This window comes from Rhinatrema bivittatum, chromosome 1 (assembly GCF_901001135.1).
Source record: "Rhinatrema bivittatum chromosome 1, aRhiBiv1.1, whole genome shotgun sequence".
Lineage (NCBI taxonomy): Eukaryota > Metazoa > Chordata > Amphibia > Gymnophiona > Rhinatrematidae > Rhinatrema > Rhinatrema bivittatum.
The window spans coordinates 533589001-533605448 of NC_042615.1; the positions used below are offsets into that span (position 1 = coordinate 533589001).

Genomic DNA, 16448 nt, shown 5'->3' on the forward strand with positions numbered 1-16448 from the left:
TCAAAGAGAACTGGGCTATGCTCTCTCAATCTAAGCAATCCTTACACTCATACAGACATTTTCCTGGTCAGAGGAAGTATCTCAGATTCATAGTGGTTTGAAGTGGGAGACCGTCACCTCCAGTATGGCATTCTGCCTTTTGGACTAGCATCGGCTCACAAATTTTCACAAAATGCCTGGCCATGGTGGCAGCACACTTATACAAACTGAGGTGCATGTATATCCCTGCCTGGACAATTGGCTGGTCAAGAGCGCATCTCTGGCAGGAGCTGAGGAATCAATACATATGACCAACTGGGTGTTGGTGTTACTAGGAATCATCACCTACCCCAAGTCTCATTTGAGCCTGTCACTTCTATTGGAGTTAATCGGAGCTCTGCTAGACATGACTTGGGCAAAAGCCTTCCTGCTACAACAAAGGGCTGTCGCCTTGATCTCTGCAATGAAGGAATACAAATGAGTCAGCAGACATCAATATGGGACATGCTGAGACTGTTGGGTCTCATGGCATATCTCTACAGGAGGATATCAGTGGCTACAAGCCACTCAAGACCTCCAAGATAGCATCCAGATCAAAAGACTGCTCAGGGACTCCCCATTATGGTGGCTGGACAATTCCAATTTGGTCAGGGGAATCTCTTTCCAAATTTCTCCAATACAAATTGTCCTTGCAATGGATCTGTCCAACCTGAACTGAAGGTCTCTAAGCTCAGGAAAAATCTCATCAGATAAATTTCCTGGAACTTCGGGCGATCTGGTACATTCTACAGGCTTTCAGAGATCAGCTATCCTACCAAGTTGTGATGTACTACATCAACAAGCAGGGAGGTATGGGATTGTATCTCCTGTGTCAAGGCCGTTTGGCTGTGGGGCTGGGCCATCTCCCAAAGAATAATGCTCAGGGATACATACCTGACAGGTGTAGAGCATATCCTTGCCGACAGGCTGAGTCTGTCCTTGAAACCCCATGAGTGGTCTCTCGACCAAGTGGGTAGCGAATAAGATCTTCTCCCACTGGGGCACACCAGTGGTGAAAATGTTGACATTCCTTTGAAACAGGAAAGTCCCACTCTTCTGTTTCAGAAAATGGGCATGTAGCAAACTAGCCTTGGTTGCCTTTACCCTGAATTGGAGCAGGGGACTGCTATACATGTATCCTCCAAACCCACCAGTGGCAAAAACTCTCTTGAAGCTCAAAGAGGGGGACTCTAAATCTCATAGCCCTCTTTTTGACGAGTCAGATCTGGTTCCCGCTCTTTCAGGAGATGTCCATCAGGGAACCAATTAGACTTGGGACTTCCCCAGATCTGATCAGATCAGTTTGTGTCCAACGAGGGGTCCGGGAGCGGAACCGCAGTGGACCACGTGACGGCCGCGTCACTCCGACGTGACGCGGACGTCACGTGCTCCTCGCAAAGGAATAGAGGAATGGCTTCCTGACTCCCCGCTGGACCACCAGGGAATTTTGGTAAGTCTTGGGGGGGGATTAAGGAGGGTGAGGGGTTTAAATTTTTATTTAGGGAACCGGTGCACGTATGGACATAGACTCAACTTATGGAATTCTCCATATGTCCATATTGACCGAAATTGACCCCCCCTTTTCGACTTATGGACTTATGAACATAAACTTTTTGTCTGCACATCCCTACTAATCACTCACATGTGAGGACTAGCATCCTGCTTGTCCTGAGATAAAGCAAAATTGCTTACCTTGTAATAGGTGTTATCCCAGGACAGCAGGATGTAGTCCTCACGAAACCCACCCGCCACCCCGCGGAGTTGGGTCAGATACATTTTATTATTTTATTTTTTTGCTAAGGCTTATTGCTACATACAAGACTGAAGAGACCCCTGTGGCAGAGAATATCATGGCATGCTGGGCATGCTCAGTGGCCTCATGGGGCCAGTCAAAAGTTTCTAGAAACTTTGACAAAGTTTTCTGCAGTAGGGTTCCATCAGTGATGTCACCCACATGTGAGGACTATATCCAGCTGTCCTGGGATAACACCTATTACAAGGTAAGCAATTTTGCTATCTCCCTACAGGCCATAGCCCATCCACTTTAGTCTGGCCTAACAAATTCTGGTGTTTTGCAGGTCAGCTTCACAGCCTGCACTGAAAAATGAGACAGTAGCAGCCACAGGGCTGGTTGAAGAAGAGCCATAGGAAGGGATGTTACTAAGCCTCATAGTTCTCTCTGACACAGGCTGGTTGCAATTTTTCTGGCCACTGGTGCCATGCCTCCCCTTGCCTCACAATTCATGCCTCATCTGTTTGGACTGTGCATGACTCTGTAGATATGGGGCATTGTGTGGTTCAAGCAACTGGGGTGTGAGTTGCGATGGAGAAGGTACAGAGAAGGGCAACCAAAATGATAAAGGGGATGGAACAGCTCCCCTATGAGGAAAGGCTGAAGAGGTTAGGGCTGTTCAGCTTGGAGAAGAGACGGCTGAGGGGGGGGATATGCTAGAGGTCTTTAAGATCATGAGAGGTCTTGAACGAGTAGATGTGACTCGGTTATTTACACTTTCGAATAATAGAAGGACTAGGGGGCATTCCATGAAGTTAGCAAGTAACACATTTAAGACTAATCGGAGAAAATTCTTTTTCACTCAACGCACAATAAAGCTCTGGAATTTGTTGCCAGAGGTGGTGGTTAATGCAGTTAGTGTAGCTGGGTTCAAAAAAGGTTTGGATAAGTTCTTGGAGGAGGTCCATTAATGGCTATTAATCAAGTATACTTAGGGAATAGCCACTATTAATTGCATCAGTAGCATGGGTTCTTCTTAGTATTTGGGTAATTGCCAGGTTCTTGTGGCCTGGTTTTGGCCTCTGTTGGAAACAGGATGCTGGGCTTGATGGACCCTTGGTCTGACCCAGCATGGCAATTTCTTATGTTCTTATGAGTCGGGAGCGGCAGTTGCATAAACCGGCTTCCAGGGCTGGAATGCCCAAGGGGAAGTTGAGTAGAGAAATAGGGACTTAGGAATCATGAGAGAAGTGACTCAGTAGTTTGCAGGGAGGGTGTGGAGGCTTGGGCAGAGTGAGAACTCAAGGATTGGGTGGAGGACAGTGATGGCTTAGGACCTAGGTGTGATTAGTGGGAGCTGAATTGGGTGAGGTTTATGAACAGGAATTGGGTAGGGATGATGGAAGAGTAGGAACCTGGGACATGAGCAGGGAACTTGGCAATAAGGATTGAGGAGAGAGTTAGGACTTGGATTGAGTGGGGTATGAGGGAGAGCAGAAACTTGAGGATAGGATGGAAGAATGGGGGATTAGTGAGGACTTGGGGATTAAATGAAGGAAGGTGCAGACTCCGAATGGATAGAGATTGAGGGGGAGAGAGGTAGGAAGTCTGATAGGATGTGAGCAGGCATTTGGAGAAGGATTGGGGAGAAAGTGGGGACTTGGCATTTGGTGGGGGTATAAGTAGGGAATTTGCTAGACTAGCTGTGAGAATATGAGTGGGGGGGATTGAGATGGGGCTATGTAAGTGAGATGGTTGTAATAGGAGTGCTTACGGGTGGGGTGAAAGGCAGTGGAAAGGGCTGGGAAGAAGGCTGAGGAGACTTGAGGCAGGGAAAACATGGATCTGTGAAGTGGGTGAGAGACTGTGGAAATGGTGCTGGGGAGAAGGAAAAAGGGGTAATGGGAAACTGGATTGGGGATGCGAGATAGAAGGAAAGGGCTGAAGACTGAAGGGATGAGACAAGGAAGCAGCTGGTGAGGGGGATGAGAGGAAAAAGAAGTACATATAGAAACATAGAAACACAGAAATGACGGCAGAAGAAGACCAAATGGCCCATCCAGTCTGCCCAGCAAGCTTCCACACTTTTTTTTTCTCTCTCATACTTATCTGTTACTCTTGGTCTTTAGTAAACGTTTGGTTCTATTTCCCTTCCACCCCCACCATTAATGTAACCTTTTGGTTCTATTTCCCTTCCACCCCCGCCATTAATGTAGAGAGCAGTGCTTGACTGCTTCTAAGTGAAGTATCTAGCTTAATTGGTTAGGGGTAGTAACCGCCGCAATAAGCAAGCTACTCCTATGCTTATTTGTTTACCCAGCCTGTGCAATTCAGTCCTTGTTGGTTGTTATGTGAATATAAATCCACTTTTCTTCATTTCCCCCTGCCGTTGAAGCAGAGAGCTTCTCTGGATATGTATTGAAAGTGAAGTATCAGGCTTAATGATTCAGGTAGTAACTGCCGTAGCAAGCAAGCTACACCCATGCTTATGTTTACCCAGACTGTGGAATTCAGTCCTTGTTGGTTGTTGTCGGAATATAAAAATCATCTTTTCTTCATTCCCCCTGCCGTTGAAGCAGAGAGCAACACTGGATATACATTGAAAGTGAAGCATCAGGCTTGTTTGGTTTGGGGTAGTAACCGCTGTAACAAGCAACCTACTCCCTGCATTTTTTGTGAATGCGAATCCTCTTTTTTTTTTTCTTTTCACATTTCCTCTTGCCGTTGAAGCATAGAGCACTGTCTGAGTCGCATTTACCGTGTGTATGTCTATTGAATAAGGGTATTATCCCAGATAGTAGCAGTCTTTCCCGCAAGCCTCCCTCTCTTCCTTCACATCCTCTAGACTTTATGGATCCACAGTGTTTATCCCACGCCCCTTTGAAGTCCTTCACAGTTTTAGTCTTCACTTCCTCCGGAAGGGTGTTCCAGGCATCCACCACCCTCTCCGTGAAGAAATACTTCCTGACATGAGCACACTAGCAAAGGGGTAAAAGACGAATAAAGCTGGGAAAGGTGGTGAGAATGATGATATGGGCTGGGAAGAGTGTGAAACACATGAAAAACTGGTAGATAGGTTGGTGAGAGATGAAAGGGAGATTGTGGGGAGAGGTTGTGTTAAACTCTAACTGTAAGTTGATAGAGGCAAAGAAGAGACGTGAAAGGGAAAGTCAGAGACAGTCTTTGGGGGAAGAAGACTAGAAGAGTCAAAAAATGGAAAGACCCCAGAAAAGAAATTGAGATTGGGACCAACATGATTAGAAAATTAAAATGCCTATACAACAGAGGTATTTAAAAAAAAAAAAAAAAGCATTTTATTCAATTTAGTGATTGGAACATGTCAATTTTGGGAAATGTCAGTCTGATGTCTTTATATTTTGCTCCATAGAGAAGGGGATGCATTTTTGTTTCAGTATTTCCAGTGTTACAGTGCATTTAGAGTCTAGCTTCTTGTGGCTTCCAGCTTAATTTTTGTCTACATATTTCTATTCCTAGTTTGTGGTCATTTATTTGGTGAGGGTCTGTCTATGTGCTGCATGTGACCGAGGTGCATTATTCTGCTAGCATGTAGGTTCTATGTAGGGATCTGTCACAGTCCAGCTTCTGTTTTCCCAATAGGAGGTGTATTGATGTTCTAGGGCCTGTTGCATTATTTATAGTGCTGCTTTTTCCTACGTAGGATCCTTGCTGTGAGTTCTGGGAGTTGAAACGATTATGGTATGGCAGGTTTCCTCTATCAGTCCTGAGTGACTTTTTGCAGGTTTTAGTTTTACTTCACATTGGCACTGAAGGAAGTTTGTGTTGCTGTTACTGAAATGTCACTAGAATGTGAATATTAATTTAACTTTTATATTTAAATATATGCTTTCAATTATGTGTTTACAGGATTATTTTTCAGGGTGGGCAAGGGAAGGGGAAGTTATAATCTGATCTGTTATCAAAATTTTGGTGGGGACACTATGGATCCCAACCTTAAGCCTGTCAAGTACCTTGCAATTGCTCTGCAAGGACTCCCGTGCAGTTGAGAGAGACAGGAAGGGAGGGGATTTGAGAGACTGTTGAGGGGGTGTGGGAGTTGAGAGGAGAGAGAGACTGCTGAGGGGGGGGGGGGAGAGACTGCCGGGGACAGGGTGGGATGAAAGGGATGAGTCTCATTCTCTGCACCTCACCCTTTCCCCAATGGTTTCTCAAGTGTCTGACCATCTTCAGCAATCTCTTATGTCCCTCCTCCTTACTAATCTTTCCTTTTCATTATAGGGAGGAAGGGGCATTGTGGGTGGGGGGGGGGGGGGGTATAATTAGCATATAGTATGTTTGTGCCTCATGCCTGCCTAACTTAACCCTCAGTCCCTGCCATTACATTTCTAGTCATTGGAGAACAGTTACTAAAATCCCAGTCTGCTGAGAGCTTTCTGACCATGGATATGGATACTGGGATTTCCAGCACCCTCCGAAGTCACAGCTGGTTTGGCAGCCATGGCGCCACCCAAAGAGAGGTGGATACTGCATCATCCCATGGACCTCACACACAAGATGCTTTTCTCTCACCTTTGTTAAATAAAGGTACAGTGTGCAAACTTTTCTTGTCTTGGGGGACAATGTTTAGCACTAACCCTTCTTAAAAAATACTGCATATAACTGTCTTGTACCACTATTATGACGTGGCCTAGTGTGTGTGTGTAGTGTTCACTTATAATTGAAATTCTCCTTTATTAGCACATTTTCCACTTCCCTAATTTTTGAAGAAATGATACACAGTTCACAAACATGAAACAGCTGATATTGTAGACACTACTTTATGACGCATGATTTTATGAGCAAGATTCTATCACGTTTAATAGCAATGATGAAAGCCCAATTATAAAAATAAAAGTGAGTGCAATGAATAGACCCACATTTTTTTCAAGCTTTATGTTTAGGTCATGGATGAGAAATCATGGCAAGATGATAATCTTTTGTTATCCCTCCACCTGTGTTTCAACCCAGCCTGAGACTTTCTCCCTAGTCTTGGAAAACTGCTTCCAAGGCAGTAAAGAAACAAAGGCAAGAATTCTGATTTCTACGTGCCATAATCACAAATGCTTGCTTGTAATTTTGTGAAACAGGGTTAATACATTCACACTGTAGGGAGTTGCTGTGCTGAAAAGTGCCATTATTTAAACAAAAAGAAATTACAGGTGGTTTCTCATTTCACTTTCAGACATGATAGTGAAATGTGCTCATATAACTGGTGAGAGGGTGGAGGGGGGATGGAGAGGGTCAGAGAACTGCCCCTCCAAAATCCTCTGTGCCCCCAATTTGTCCACACAATTTCTAGACTGCTTGACTTTTGCAGTCTTATCTGCTGGAGCTGATCCCAGATACACTTCTGTTGTACTGATGGTTTCTACTCAAATTTCTGGTAATCTTATGGACACCTGCTGCTCTTTAAATAAAAACATTCTTCTACTTTCCTGGCTTAGGTGATGAATGTAGCATTGGCTCAGCAACTGATCTGACTGAAACAAGCTCTGTGGTAGATGGAGACTGGACAATGGTGGATGAAAATTTCTCCACTTTAAGTCTGACACAGTTGGAACTGGAGCACATCTCCATGGAACTAGCCAGTAAAGGCCCACATAAGTCACAGGTTCAGCTACGGTAAGCTCAACGTTGATGGGCACACAGTACTGATGCTGTAGATGTGGGCTGGTGGTTTGAGGCAGGGAAGGCAATGGCTTTCAGTAATATAATTTTGTTAGCTAATTTTAGGTTTAATGATGGAGGGCTATTGGGAATCTTCGTGTCCAGTTTTGATTTTATTTTTCACAAGAATTTGAGTGTTTTGTAACAAAAATAGGAGATCAACAGTGGCAATGACTTTTTTTCCCAGTGATTTTCTCCCATTTTTGTTTGTTACAATAAGCACTCAGATTCCTGGGAAAAATTAAAATAAAAACTAAAAACGAAGATTCCTAAGAACTATGCAAGTATTTTTTATTATCCCAGGACAAGCAGGATGCTAGTCCTCACATATGGGTGACGTCACTGATGGAGCCCTATTACGGAAAACTTCTGTCAAAGTTTCTAGAAACTTTTGACTGGCACAGTGTGCCCACTGAGCATGCTCGGCATGCTATGATATTCTCAGCCACAGGGGTCTCCCTTCAGTCTTCTTTTTTCCGTGAAGCCGTTAGCCTCGCGGTTCTAGGAGTCCTGTGTGGTGAAATCTCACCATATAAAAATTTTGTTAAAAACTCGGAAAAACTTCGACACCATAGGGGTCTCCCGTTTTTACCATCGCGGTAAGTCTCTCCGTTTTTTCCATCGGTTCCGCAACCGTGCATATTAGCCTGAAAGTCGTCGACGGCTGTCCGACTCTTACAATGGCTACGGGTTTTAAAACATGCCCGATTTGTTGCCGTACCATGTCCATTACTGACCCGCACTTAGTGTGTACTCTGCCTCTGCGACGGACATGACGTCTCGACGTGCCCAAGATGCACCGAGATGACGCCGAAAGGCAGAAAACTCCAGTGGATAAAATGGAGCACCTGTTCCATTTACAACTAATGGCGTTGACATTGACGTCCACGCAGTCGTCTCCGGCTGGAGCGATACTAAAGGTCATCCTCAAAAAATGAAGCGGGGGGATCGGCCATCGCCAACCCCTTCTAAGTCCTCGATAAAATCGACGTGAATCATCGAAAAGGGTATCGAGCACAGGAAAAAGCATCAGCATCGACATTGGAGGCCTCACGATCCCAAGACTGATCCGATAACCGGTGGTCCATCGGATCCTGAATCGGCGCCGAAGAAACCTGAGAGATGATGTGACGCAGACGCCTTCCATCCCGAGGCGATGCCCACCAATATCAGTGCCGGGAACTGTACCTCCCCAGGGCCCTGCGGAGGTACCGGTATCGCCTTCGCTGCCTCCCCCCATAGCTGCTCTGGTTTCACCAGCTATGCAGGCGGAACTGGATGGGTATATCCGCCAGGCAGTCAGGGATGCGCACCTCAATATAACTCTGATGCCAGCTCCGAGTCCACCATTGAGGCCAGCGCCTTCACCCAGTACCCGGTTCCATCGATGCCATTACCGACCCCATCGCCAGTACTATCGATGCCTGATATATCTTTTTTTGTGCCGATTTTAGCAAAATTAGATGCTCTCATCGGTGCCATTCCGGTGAAACCTCAGGAAGTACCGATGCCAACACCAAGGGGAGAGGACATTACAGAAGAATCTCCGATTCTGGAACCACTCCCAGGTCCATTGGGAATTCCACGTCCATATCCACCAATTTCCCCACTGTTCCCGTCCAAACCCAGAGAACAACCGTCGATGCCCATGCCATCTACGCCTCTTCGACCGCATACTCCTGATACATGGGATGATCCTAACACTGATACCTCCTCAGAGGAAGTCCTCTCGGAACCCTCTCCTATAGAAGAAAGAAGAAAATCCCCTCCAGAAGATCTGTCCTTCTCAAATTTTATCAAAGACATTGCTGATACCATTCCCTTTCAGCTGCAATCTGAGGAGGACACCAGACAAAAGACCCTGGAAGTGTTGCAGTTCTTAGACCCACCTAAAGAGGTGTTAGCAATACCAGTACACAAAGTCCTCGTGGAATTGTTACACAGGTTATGGGAGCATCCTTGCACCATACCTCCAGTAAATAAAAGGACTGACGCAACATACCTGGTCCAACACATTCCAGGCTTCCAGAAGACTCAACTACCTCACCAGTCAGTAGTAGTTGAGTCAGCACAAAAGAAATCAAAAAGAATAAAGCCTCATTCTTCAACTCCACCAGGTAAGACAATAGATTCTTGGACAACATAGGCAGGAAGATGTTTCAGGGATCTGTTAGTTTCCAGAATTGCGTCCTACCAATTATATATGACGCAATATCGGCGTAACTTACGGAAACAGATTCAAGAACTCTCTGAAACTTTCCCCCAGCAGGTCCAGGATTCTTTCACTTCCATAATACACAAAGGCTTAGAAGCAAGCAAACACGAAGTTCGTGCAGCGTATGACTGTTTTGAGACTGCATCAAGACTGTCAGCCACAGGTATAAGTGCTCGAAGATGGGCCTGGCTCAAGGCCTCAGACCTGAGACCGGAAATACAGGAGAAACTGGCTGATCTCCCTTCTGTAGGAGACAATCTCTTCGGGGATAAAGTTAAAGAAGCGGTTTCCCAGCTAAAAGAGCACTCAGAAACACTGCAACAACTGTCCTCTGTACCTCGGGAGTCTCAAACATCAGCAAGAAGACTCCCAAGAAAAGATTCCAAACGCGCATACTACATGCCGAGGCGTTACTATCCACCTCCTGCCCATGGGCGATCATCCAGACCACCTCAAAAGAGCACAGTCTAGGCAACCAAGCACGCCTAGAGCTCAACCCCCTCCGCAAACAGGAGCAACATCGGGGTTTTGAAATACTACCAGGGAACAGCAGCCTGTCCACCAATCCGACCCCAAATTTTCCAGTAGGAGGTCAGATTACTTTCTTCCCTTCCAACACAATTGGTCACACATTACCACAGACCAATAGGTACTCTCCTTCACATCTCAAGGGTACCACTTGGATTTTCTCACTGTACCAAAATATACTCCACCCACCTCGTCTTGGACAGTAAACAACCAATCCACACTCTTACAGAAAGAATTATCCACCCTTCTGAGAGCCAGGGCCGTGGAACCTGTTCCCCGGCCTCAGCAGGGCAGAGGATTCTACTCCCGTTATTTCCTCATTCCAAAGAAAACAGGAGCCCTACGTCCCATCCTAGACCTCAGAAATCTCAACAAATTTCTGAGGAAAGAAAAAAATGGTTTCTCTGGGCACCATGCTACCTCTACTTCAAAAAGAAGATTGGCTCTGTTCCCTGGATCTTCAAGATGCTTATGCTCACATTCCAATCTTCCCTCCTCATCGCAAGTATCTGCGATTCCTAGTAGGACATCATCATTTCCAATACAGGGTGCTACCATTCGGTCTTGCCCTCAGCACCTCGAGTGTTCACAAAGTGCCTAGCCGTAGCAGCTGCCCACCCGCGCAAGGAAGGCGTACACGTGTTTCCTTAATTCAACGATTGGCTAATCAGAAGCCAAGCACAGCAAGGAGCTCTCAACTCCCTCAAGCTCACAATAACTCTACTCCATTCACTGGGATTCCTAATCAACTACCAGAAATCCCACTTCACACCATCTCACCTGTTACAATTCATCGGAGCAGAATTAAACACCATAACAGCAAAAGCTTTCCTTCCAAAAGACCGTGGACAGACACTCGCCTTGTTAGCAGGCTCTCTACGCTCACGGACACAGGTGACAGCTCATCAGTGCCTCACTCTCTTGGGTCACATGGCCTCCACAGTTCACGTCACTCCTATGGCCAGATTAGCCATGATACTCACTCAATGGACACTCAAAACACAATGGATACAGGCCATTCAGCCACTTTCTTATCCAATTCAAGTAACTCAGCAACTACGGTCCTCGCTCCTATGGTGGACAACCATGAACAACTTGCTGAAAGGCCTACCTTTCCAACAGCCAGTTACGCAAGTGACGTTAACTACAAATGCATCCACCTTAGGCTGGGGAGCACACATTGGTCATCTGCAGACCCAAGGTACTTGGACAAAACTCAGTCACATTTCAGATAAACTTCCTAGAGCTTCGAGCTATACGTTATGCGCTGTATGCGTTCAAGGACTGTCTTTCCCACAAGACTGTTCTGATACAAACAGGACAGCACAGTAGCCATGTGGTACATAAACAAACAGGGAGGTACGGGCTCGTATCTCCTTTTTCAAGAAGCAGCACAGATTTGGGACTGGGCCCTAACACACTCAATGTTTCTACAGGCCACTTATCTAGCAGGCATTCACAACGTAGTAGCAGATCGCCTCAGTCATCAATTCCAACCTCACGAGTGGTCTCTGGATCCAGGAGTGGCGACCAAAATCTTTCAACGTTGGGGCCAGCCAACAGTAGACCTCTTTGCATCACAAATGAATTATAAAGTGGGCAGTTATTGCTCCCTGTTCAAGCAGAAAAACCGCTTACCAGGGATGCCTTTGCTCGCCACTGGAATTCAGGCCTTCTATACGTGTATCCCCCGATACCGCTAATAACCAAAACTCTAGTGAAGCTGCAACAGGACAAAGGGTCCATGATACTCATAGCCCCGTATTGGCCTCGACAAGTGTGGTTTTCCATACTTCTAGACCTCTCGATCAGAGAACCAATTCGCCTGGGCACAGCACCCGCTCTCATAACTCAGGATCAGGGCAGGTTGCGTCATCCCAACCTTCAATCCCTATCCCTCACAGCATGGATGTTGAAAGCTTGATCTTGCAACCACTCAATCTTTCAACTAATGTTTCTCAAGTGCTTGTAGCTTCACATAAACCCTCCACACGAAAGAACTATCGTGCTAAATGGAAAAGGTTTACCACGTGGTGCACACAAAACAGTGTTGACCCTTTTTCCTGCACTACATCATCTTTATTAGACTACCTATGGCACCTCTCAGATTCTGGTCTACAGACCTCATCTGTAAGAGTAATTTAAGTGCAATCTCAGCTTATCACAACACTGTTGGAGATGCACTATTATCAGTGCAACCCCTTGTTAGTAGATTTATGAGAGGTTTAATTCAACTTAAACCTCCACACCGACCACCAGTCACAGAATGGGACCTTAATGTGGTCTTAACGAGACTCATGCGTTCTCCTTTTGAACCCATGGATTCCTGTGATTTTAAATTTCTCACTTGGAAGACTGTTTTCTTAATGGCCATCACATCTGCGAGAAGGGTTAGCGAGTTACAAGCACTTGTCACATACTCACCCTACACAAAATTCCTATATGATCGAGTGGTACTCCATACACACCCAAAATTTCTTCCTAAGGTAGTTACGGAATTCCACTTGAATCAATCCATCATCTTCCCTACTTTCTTCCTAAAGCCACACTCTCATCAAGGAGAGAGGACTTTACACACCTTGGACTGTAAGCGTGTGCTTGCGTACTACTTAGATCGCACTACGGCCCATAGGAAATCCAACCAGCTCTTTGTTTCTTTTGATCCAAACAAACCTGGAAAAGCGGTGGGCAAGCAAACTCTATCTAATTGACTTGCAGATTGTATACAATTTTGTTATGAAAAAGCAGGCCTTCCTCTCCAGGGGCGAGTAAAGGCTCACTCAGTAAGAGCAATGTCAATCTCAGTAGCACACTATCATTCAGTACCAATAACTGACATATGTAAAGCAGCAACATGGAGTTCTCTTCACACCTTTTGCGGCTCACTACTGTCTCGACAAGGAAGGACGACAAGATTCAGCCTATGGACAATCTGTCTTAAAGAACTTGTTTCCAGCATGATCCAACTCCTTCCACATCCAACCTTTCGTGATTTCAGGCTGCCTCATTTTTTCCCAACAGTACACCAGTTGTGCCTGTTGCACAAGTTGTACACTGTTGGTCCAATACAAGAATGACTCAGCCTGTAGCTTGCTAATCACCCATATGTGAGGACTAGCATCCTGCTTGTCCTGGGATAAAGCAAAATTGCTTACCTTGTAATAGGTGTTATCCCAGGACAGCAGGATGTAGTCCTCGCGAAACCCACCCGCCACCCCACAGAGTTGGGTCCGATACGTTTTATTATTTTATTTTTTGGCTAATGCTCATTGCTACAAACGGCTGAGAATATCATAGTATGCCGAGCATGCTCAGTGGGCACACTGTGCAAGTCAAAAGTTTCTAGAAACTTTGACAGAAGTTTTTCCGGAATAGGGCTCCATCAGTGACGTCACCCATATGTATATGTGAGGACTACATCCTGCTGTCCTGGGATAACACCTATTACAAGGTAAGCAATTTTGCTTTTTAAACAAAGTTATGTGAGCATTTCATAATACCATGTTTCCTTCTGCGGTATACAAATTTGCACATGGCTATAAGAGCATTCATTATGCAATTTTTCTTTGTTATAAGTACATTGTTAAACACAACACAGGACATTTCACCTCTTCCCCTACCTCCTTTCCGTTCCCCTTGCCCCACCCTCTTCTTGCATCCGCCTCAAACCCAAAGAATTCCTCCTGAGGCTGCTGTTTGAGAGAGAAATGGTTTATTGGATAAACATAACCACAGCAAATTCATCAGCTAACAAAACTGGTCATCAAACAGAAGTCAATGCACATAAAAAACAATCTTCAAACCATGAATTGTCCATGTTTTAATTGATTTTACTCTGGGGTGCCCACTCCCTTCCACTGAGAAAATTGTCCATTTAATCCTACTCTGTTTCCTGTCTTTTAGCCAGTTTGCAATCCACTAAAGGACATCGCCTGCTATCCCATGACTTTTTACTTTTCCTAGAAGCCTCTCATGAGGAACTTTGTCAAACGCCTTCTGAAAATCCAAGTACACTACATCTACTGGTTCATCTTTATCCACATGTTTATTAACTCCTTCAAAAAAGTGAAGCAGATTTGAGGCAAGACTTGCCTTGGGTAAAGCCATGCTGACTTTGTTCCATTAAACCATGTCTTTCTATATGTTCTGTGATTTTGATGTTTAGAACACTTTCCACTATTTTTCCTGGCTCTGAAGTCAGGCTAACCGGTCTGTAGTTTCCCGGATCGCCTGGAGCCCTTTTTAAATATTGGGGTTACATTTGCTATCCTCCAGTCTTCAGGTACAATGGATGATTGTAATGATAGGTTACAAAGTTTTCCTAATAGGTCTGAAATTTCATTTTTTAGTTCCTTCAGAACTCTGGGGTGTATACCATCCGGTCCAGGTGATTTACTACTCTTAAGTTTGTCAGGTCTACCACATCTTCTAGGTTCACTGTGATTTGATTCAGTCCATCTGAATCATTGCCCATGAAAACCTGCTCCAGTACGGGTACCTCCCCAACATCCTCTTCAGTAAACACTGAAGCAAAGAAATCATTTAATCTTTCCGCGATGGCCTTATCTTCTCTAAGTGCCCCTTTAACCCCTCAATCATCTAACGGTCCAACTGACTCCCTCACAGGCTTTCTGCTTTGGATATATGTAAAAAAGTTTTTACTGTGAGTTTTTGCCTCTACGGCCATCTTCTTTTCAAATTCTCTCTTAGCCTGTCTTATCAATGTCTTACATTTAACTTGCCAACGTTTATATATATTATCCTATTTTCTTCTATTGGATCCTTCTTCCAATTTTTTAATGAAGATCTTTTGGCTAAAATAGCTTCTTTCACCTCCCCTTTTAACCATGCCGGTAATCGTTTTGCCTTCTTTCCACCTTTCTTAATGTGTGGAATACATCTGGACTGTGCTCCTAGAATGGTATTTTTTAACAATGACCACGCCTCTTGCACATTTTTTACTTTTGTAGCTGCTCCTTTCAGTTTTTTTCTAATAATTTTTCTCATTTTATCAAAGTTTCCCTTTTGAAAGTTTAGCACGAGAGCCGTGGATTTGCATACTGATCCTCTTCCAGTCATTAATTCAAATTTGATCATATTATGATCACTATTGCCAAGCAGCCCCACCATCATTATCTCTCTCACCAAGTCCTGTGCTCCACTGAGAATTAGATCACAGTTGAGGCTATTTAAGAAACAGTATCTCGTTTGAAAATTCATTGTTCCCAGATAGCTATATCTCCACCCCATATGCCCACACAATTCTGATTGATGATAAAGCACAGCAATTCTCATTGCATGAGGCTGTATGTCACCACTAGCATTTCAGTTTATTTGGTGTAAAGGCAACTCTAATGTTCTATGTTTCTGTTCTCTGAATGAGCTTTTTGTTCTACCAATATACAGCAGCATAACCCACAGGGAGAAGAAACAGCAGAGATGACAAAAATGAAGTCTGTTATCCATGAAACTGCAACAAGTTTTTGCCCTATCACCGCTTATTTTCTTCAGACACTTTTGAAATTGGATAGACACTTCCCTTTTGAGTTTTGTGCAAAAACGTGATTCTGATTCTACAGTTTAGCCTCTTACAGAATGTTTTAAATGCAATCAATGTGCCCAATTACATTGGAGATCACATATTCACATCCCAGGACTGGTCAGCTTAAAGGAGTTTTTGTTGTTGGCTGTGCTGGTTTGTATATGCTGCCATACTTTCTCCATCTTAACTGGATTGTAGTCAGTCAGCAGGCACATATTTGGCCTTGAAATCTTTGGAAGTGCTCCTGGAATTGGCTTCCCATTGCTATTTGAAAGTTAGCCTCTTTTGGTAAGAGCAAGAAGCATTCATTTGTAAACTTCCCTTTCCGTATGTAGGTATCTGCTGCACATCTTTACTGAAGCAGGCTGCCTGGAATGGTGCATTATTATAGGCCTTATTCTCCGAGAATCATCTGTAATCAGCCAGGTTTTTAACATGATGCAGTTTCCTGAAGTTGCTGGAGAGATGCTTCCAAACATACAAAATGGGCTACAAGCTGTAGAACTTTGGGCTGCCATGGACTGGTAAGTAACATATTTAACAAGTTTTAAGAACAGTTTGTGTTTTTGTGAGCACTTTTTGGATTTAGCAAGGAAAACTCCCCCTGTAACTGTACTCAGCTCCAGGTTGGTACTTTGTATATGCATGGGAGGGATATGATGAAATGAGATGACAGAGAATAAAGTGTTCATGAAAGTTGAGGTACTGTTAAAAAAAATTATTAAAAA

General features: G+C 44.5%; 1 protein-coding gene across 2 annotated transcripts in view; it reads left to right on the top strand.

The window, feature by feature from the left end:
• RIC1 (RIC1 homolog, RAB6A GEF complex partner 1) overlaps positions 1-16448 on the top strand; it is a 312556-nt gene that overhangs the window by 291886 nt on the left and 4222 nt on the right. For both annotated transcript variants that reach the window (XM_029613872.1, XM_029613883.1), the window contains exons 23-25: positions 6119-6313; positions 7213-7390; positions 16056-16244. In XM_029613872.1, the coding sequence (XP_029469732.1) occupies positions 6119-6313; positions 7213-7390; positions 16056-16244 (562 nt within the window). The remainder of the gene's footprint in view (positions 1-6118; positions 6314-7212; positions 7391-16055; positions 16245-16448) is intronic.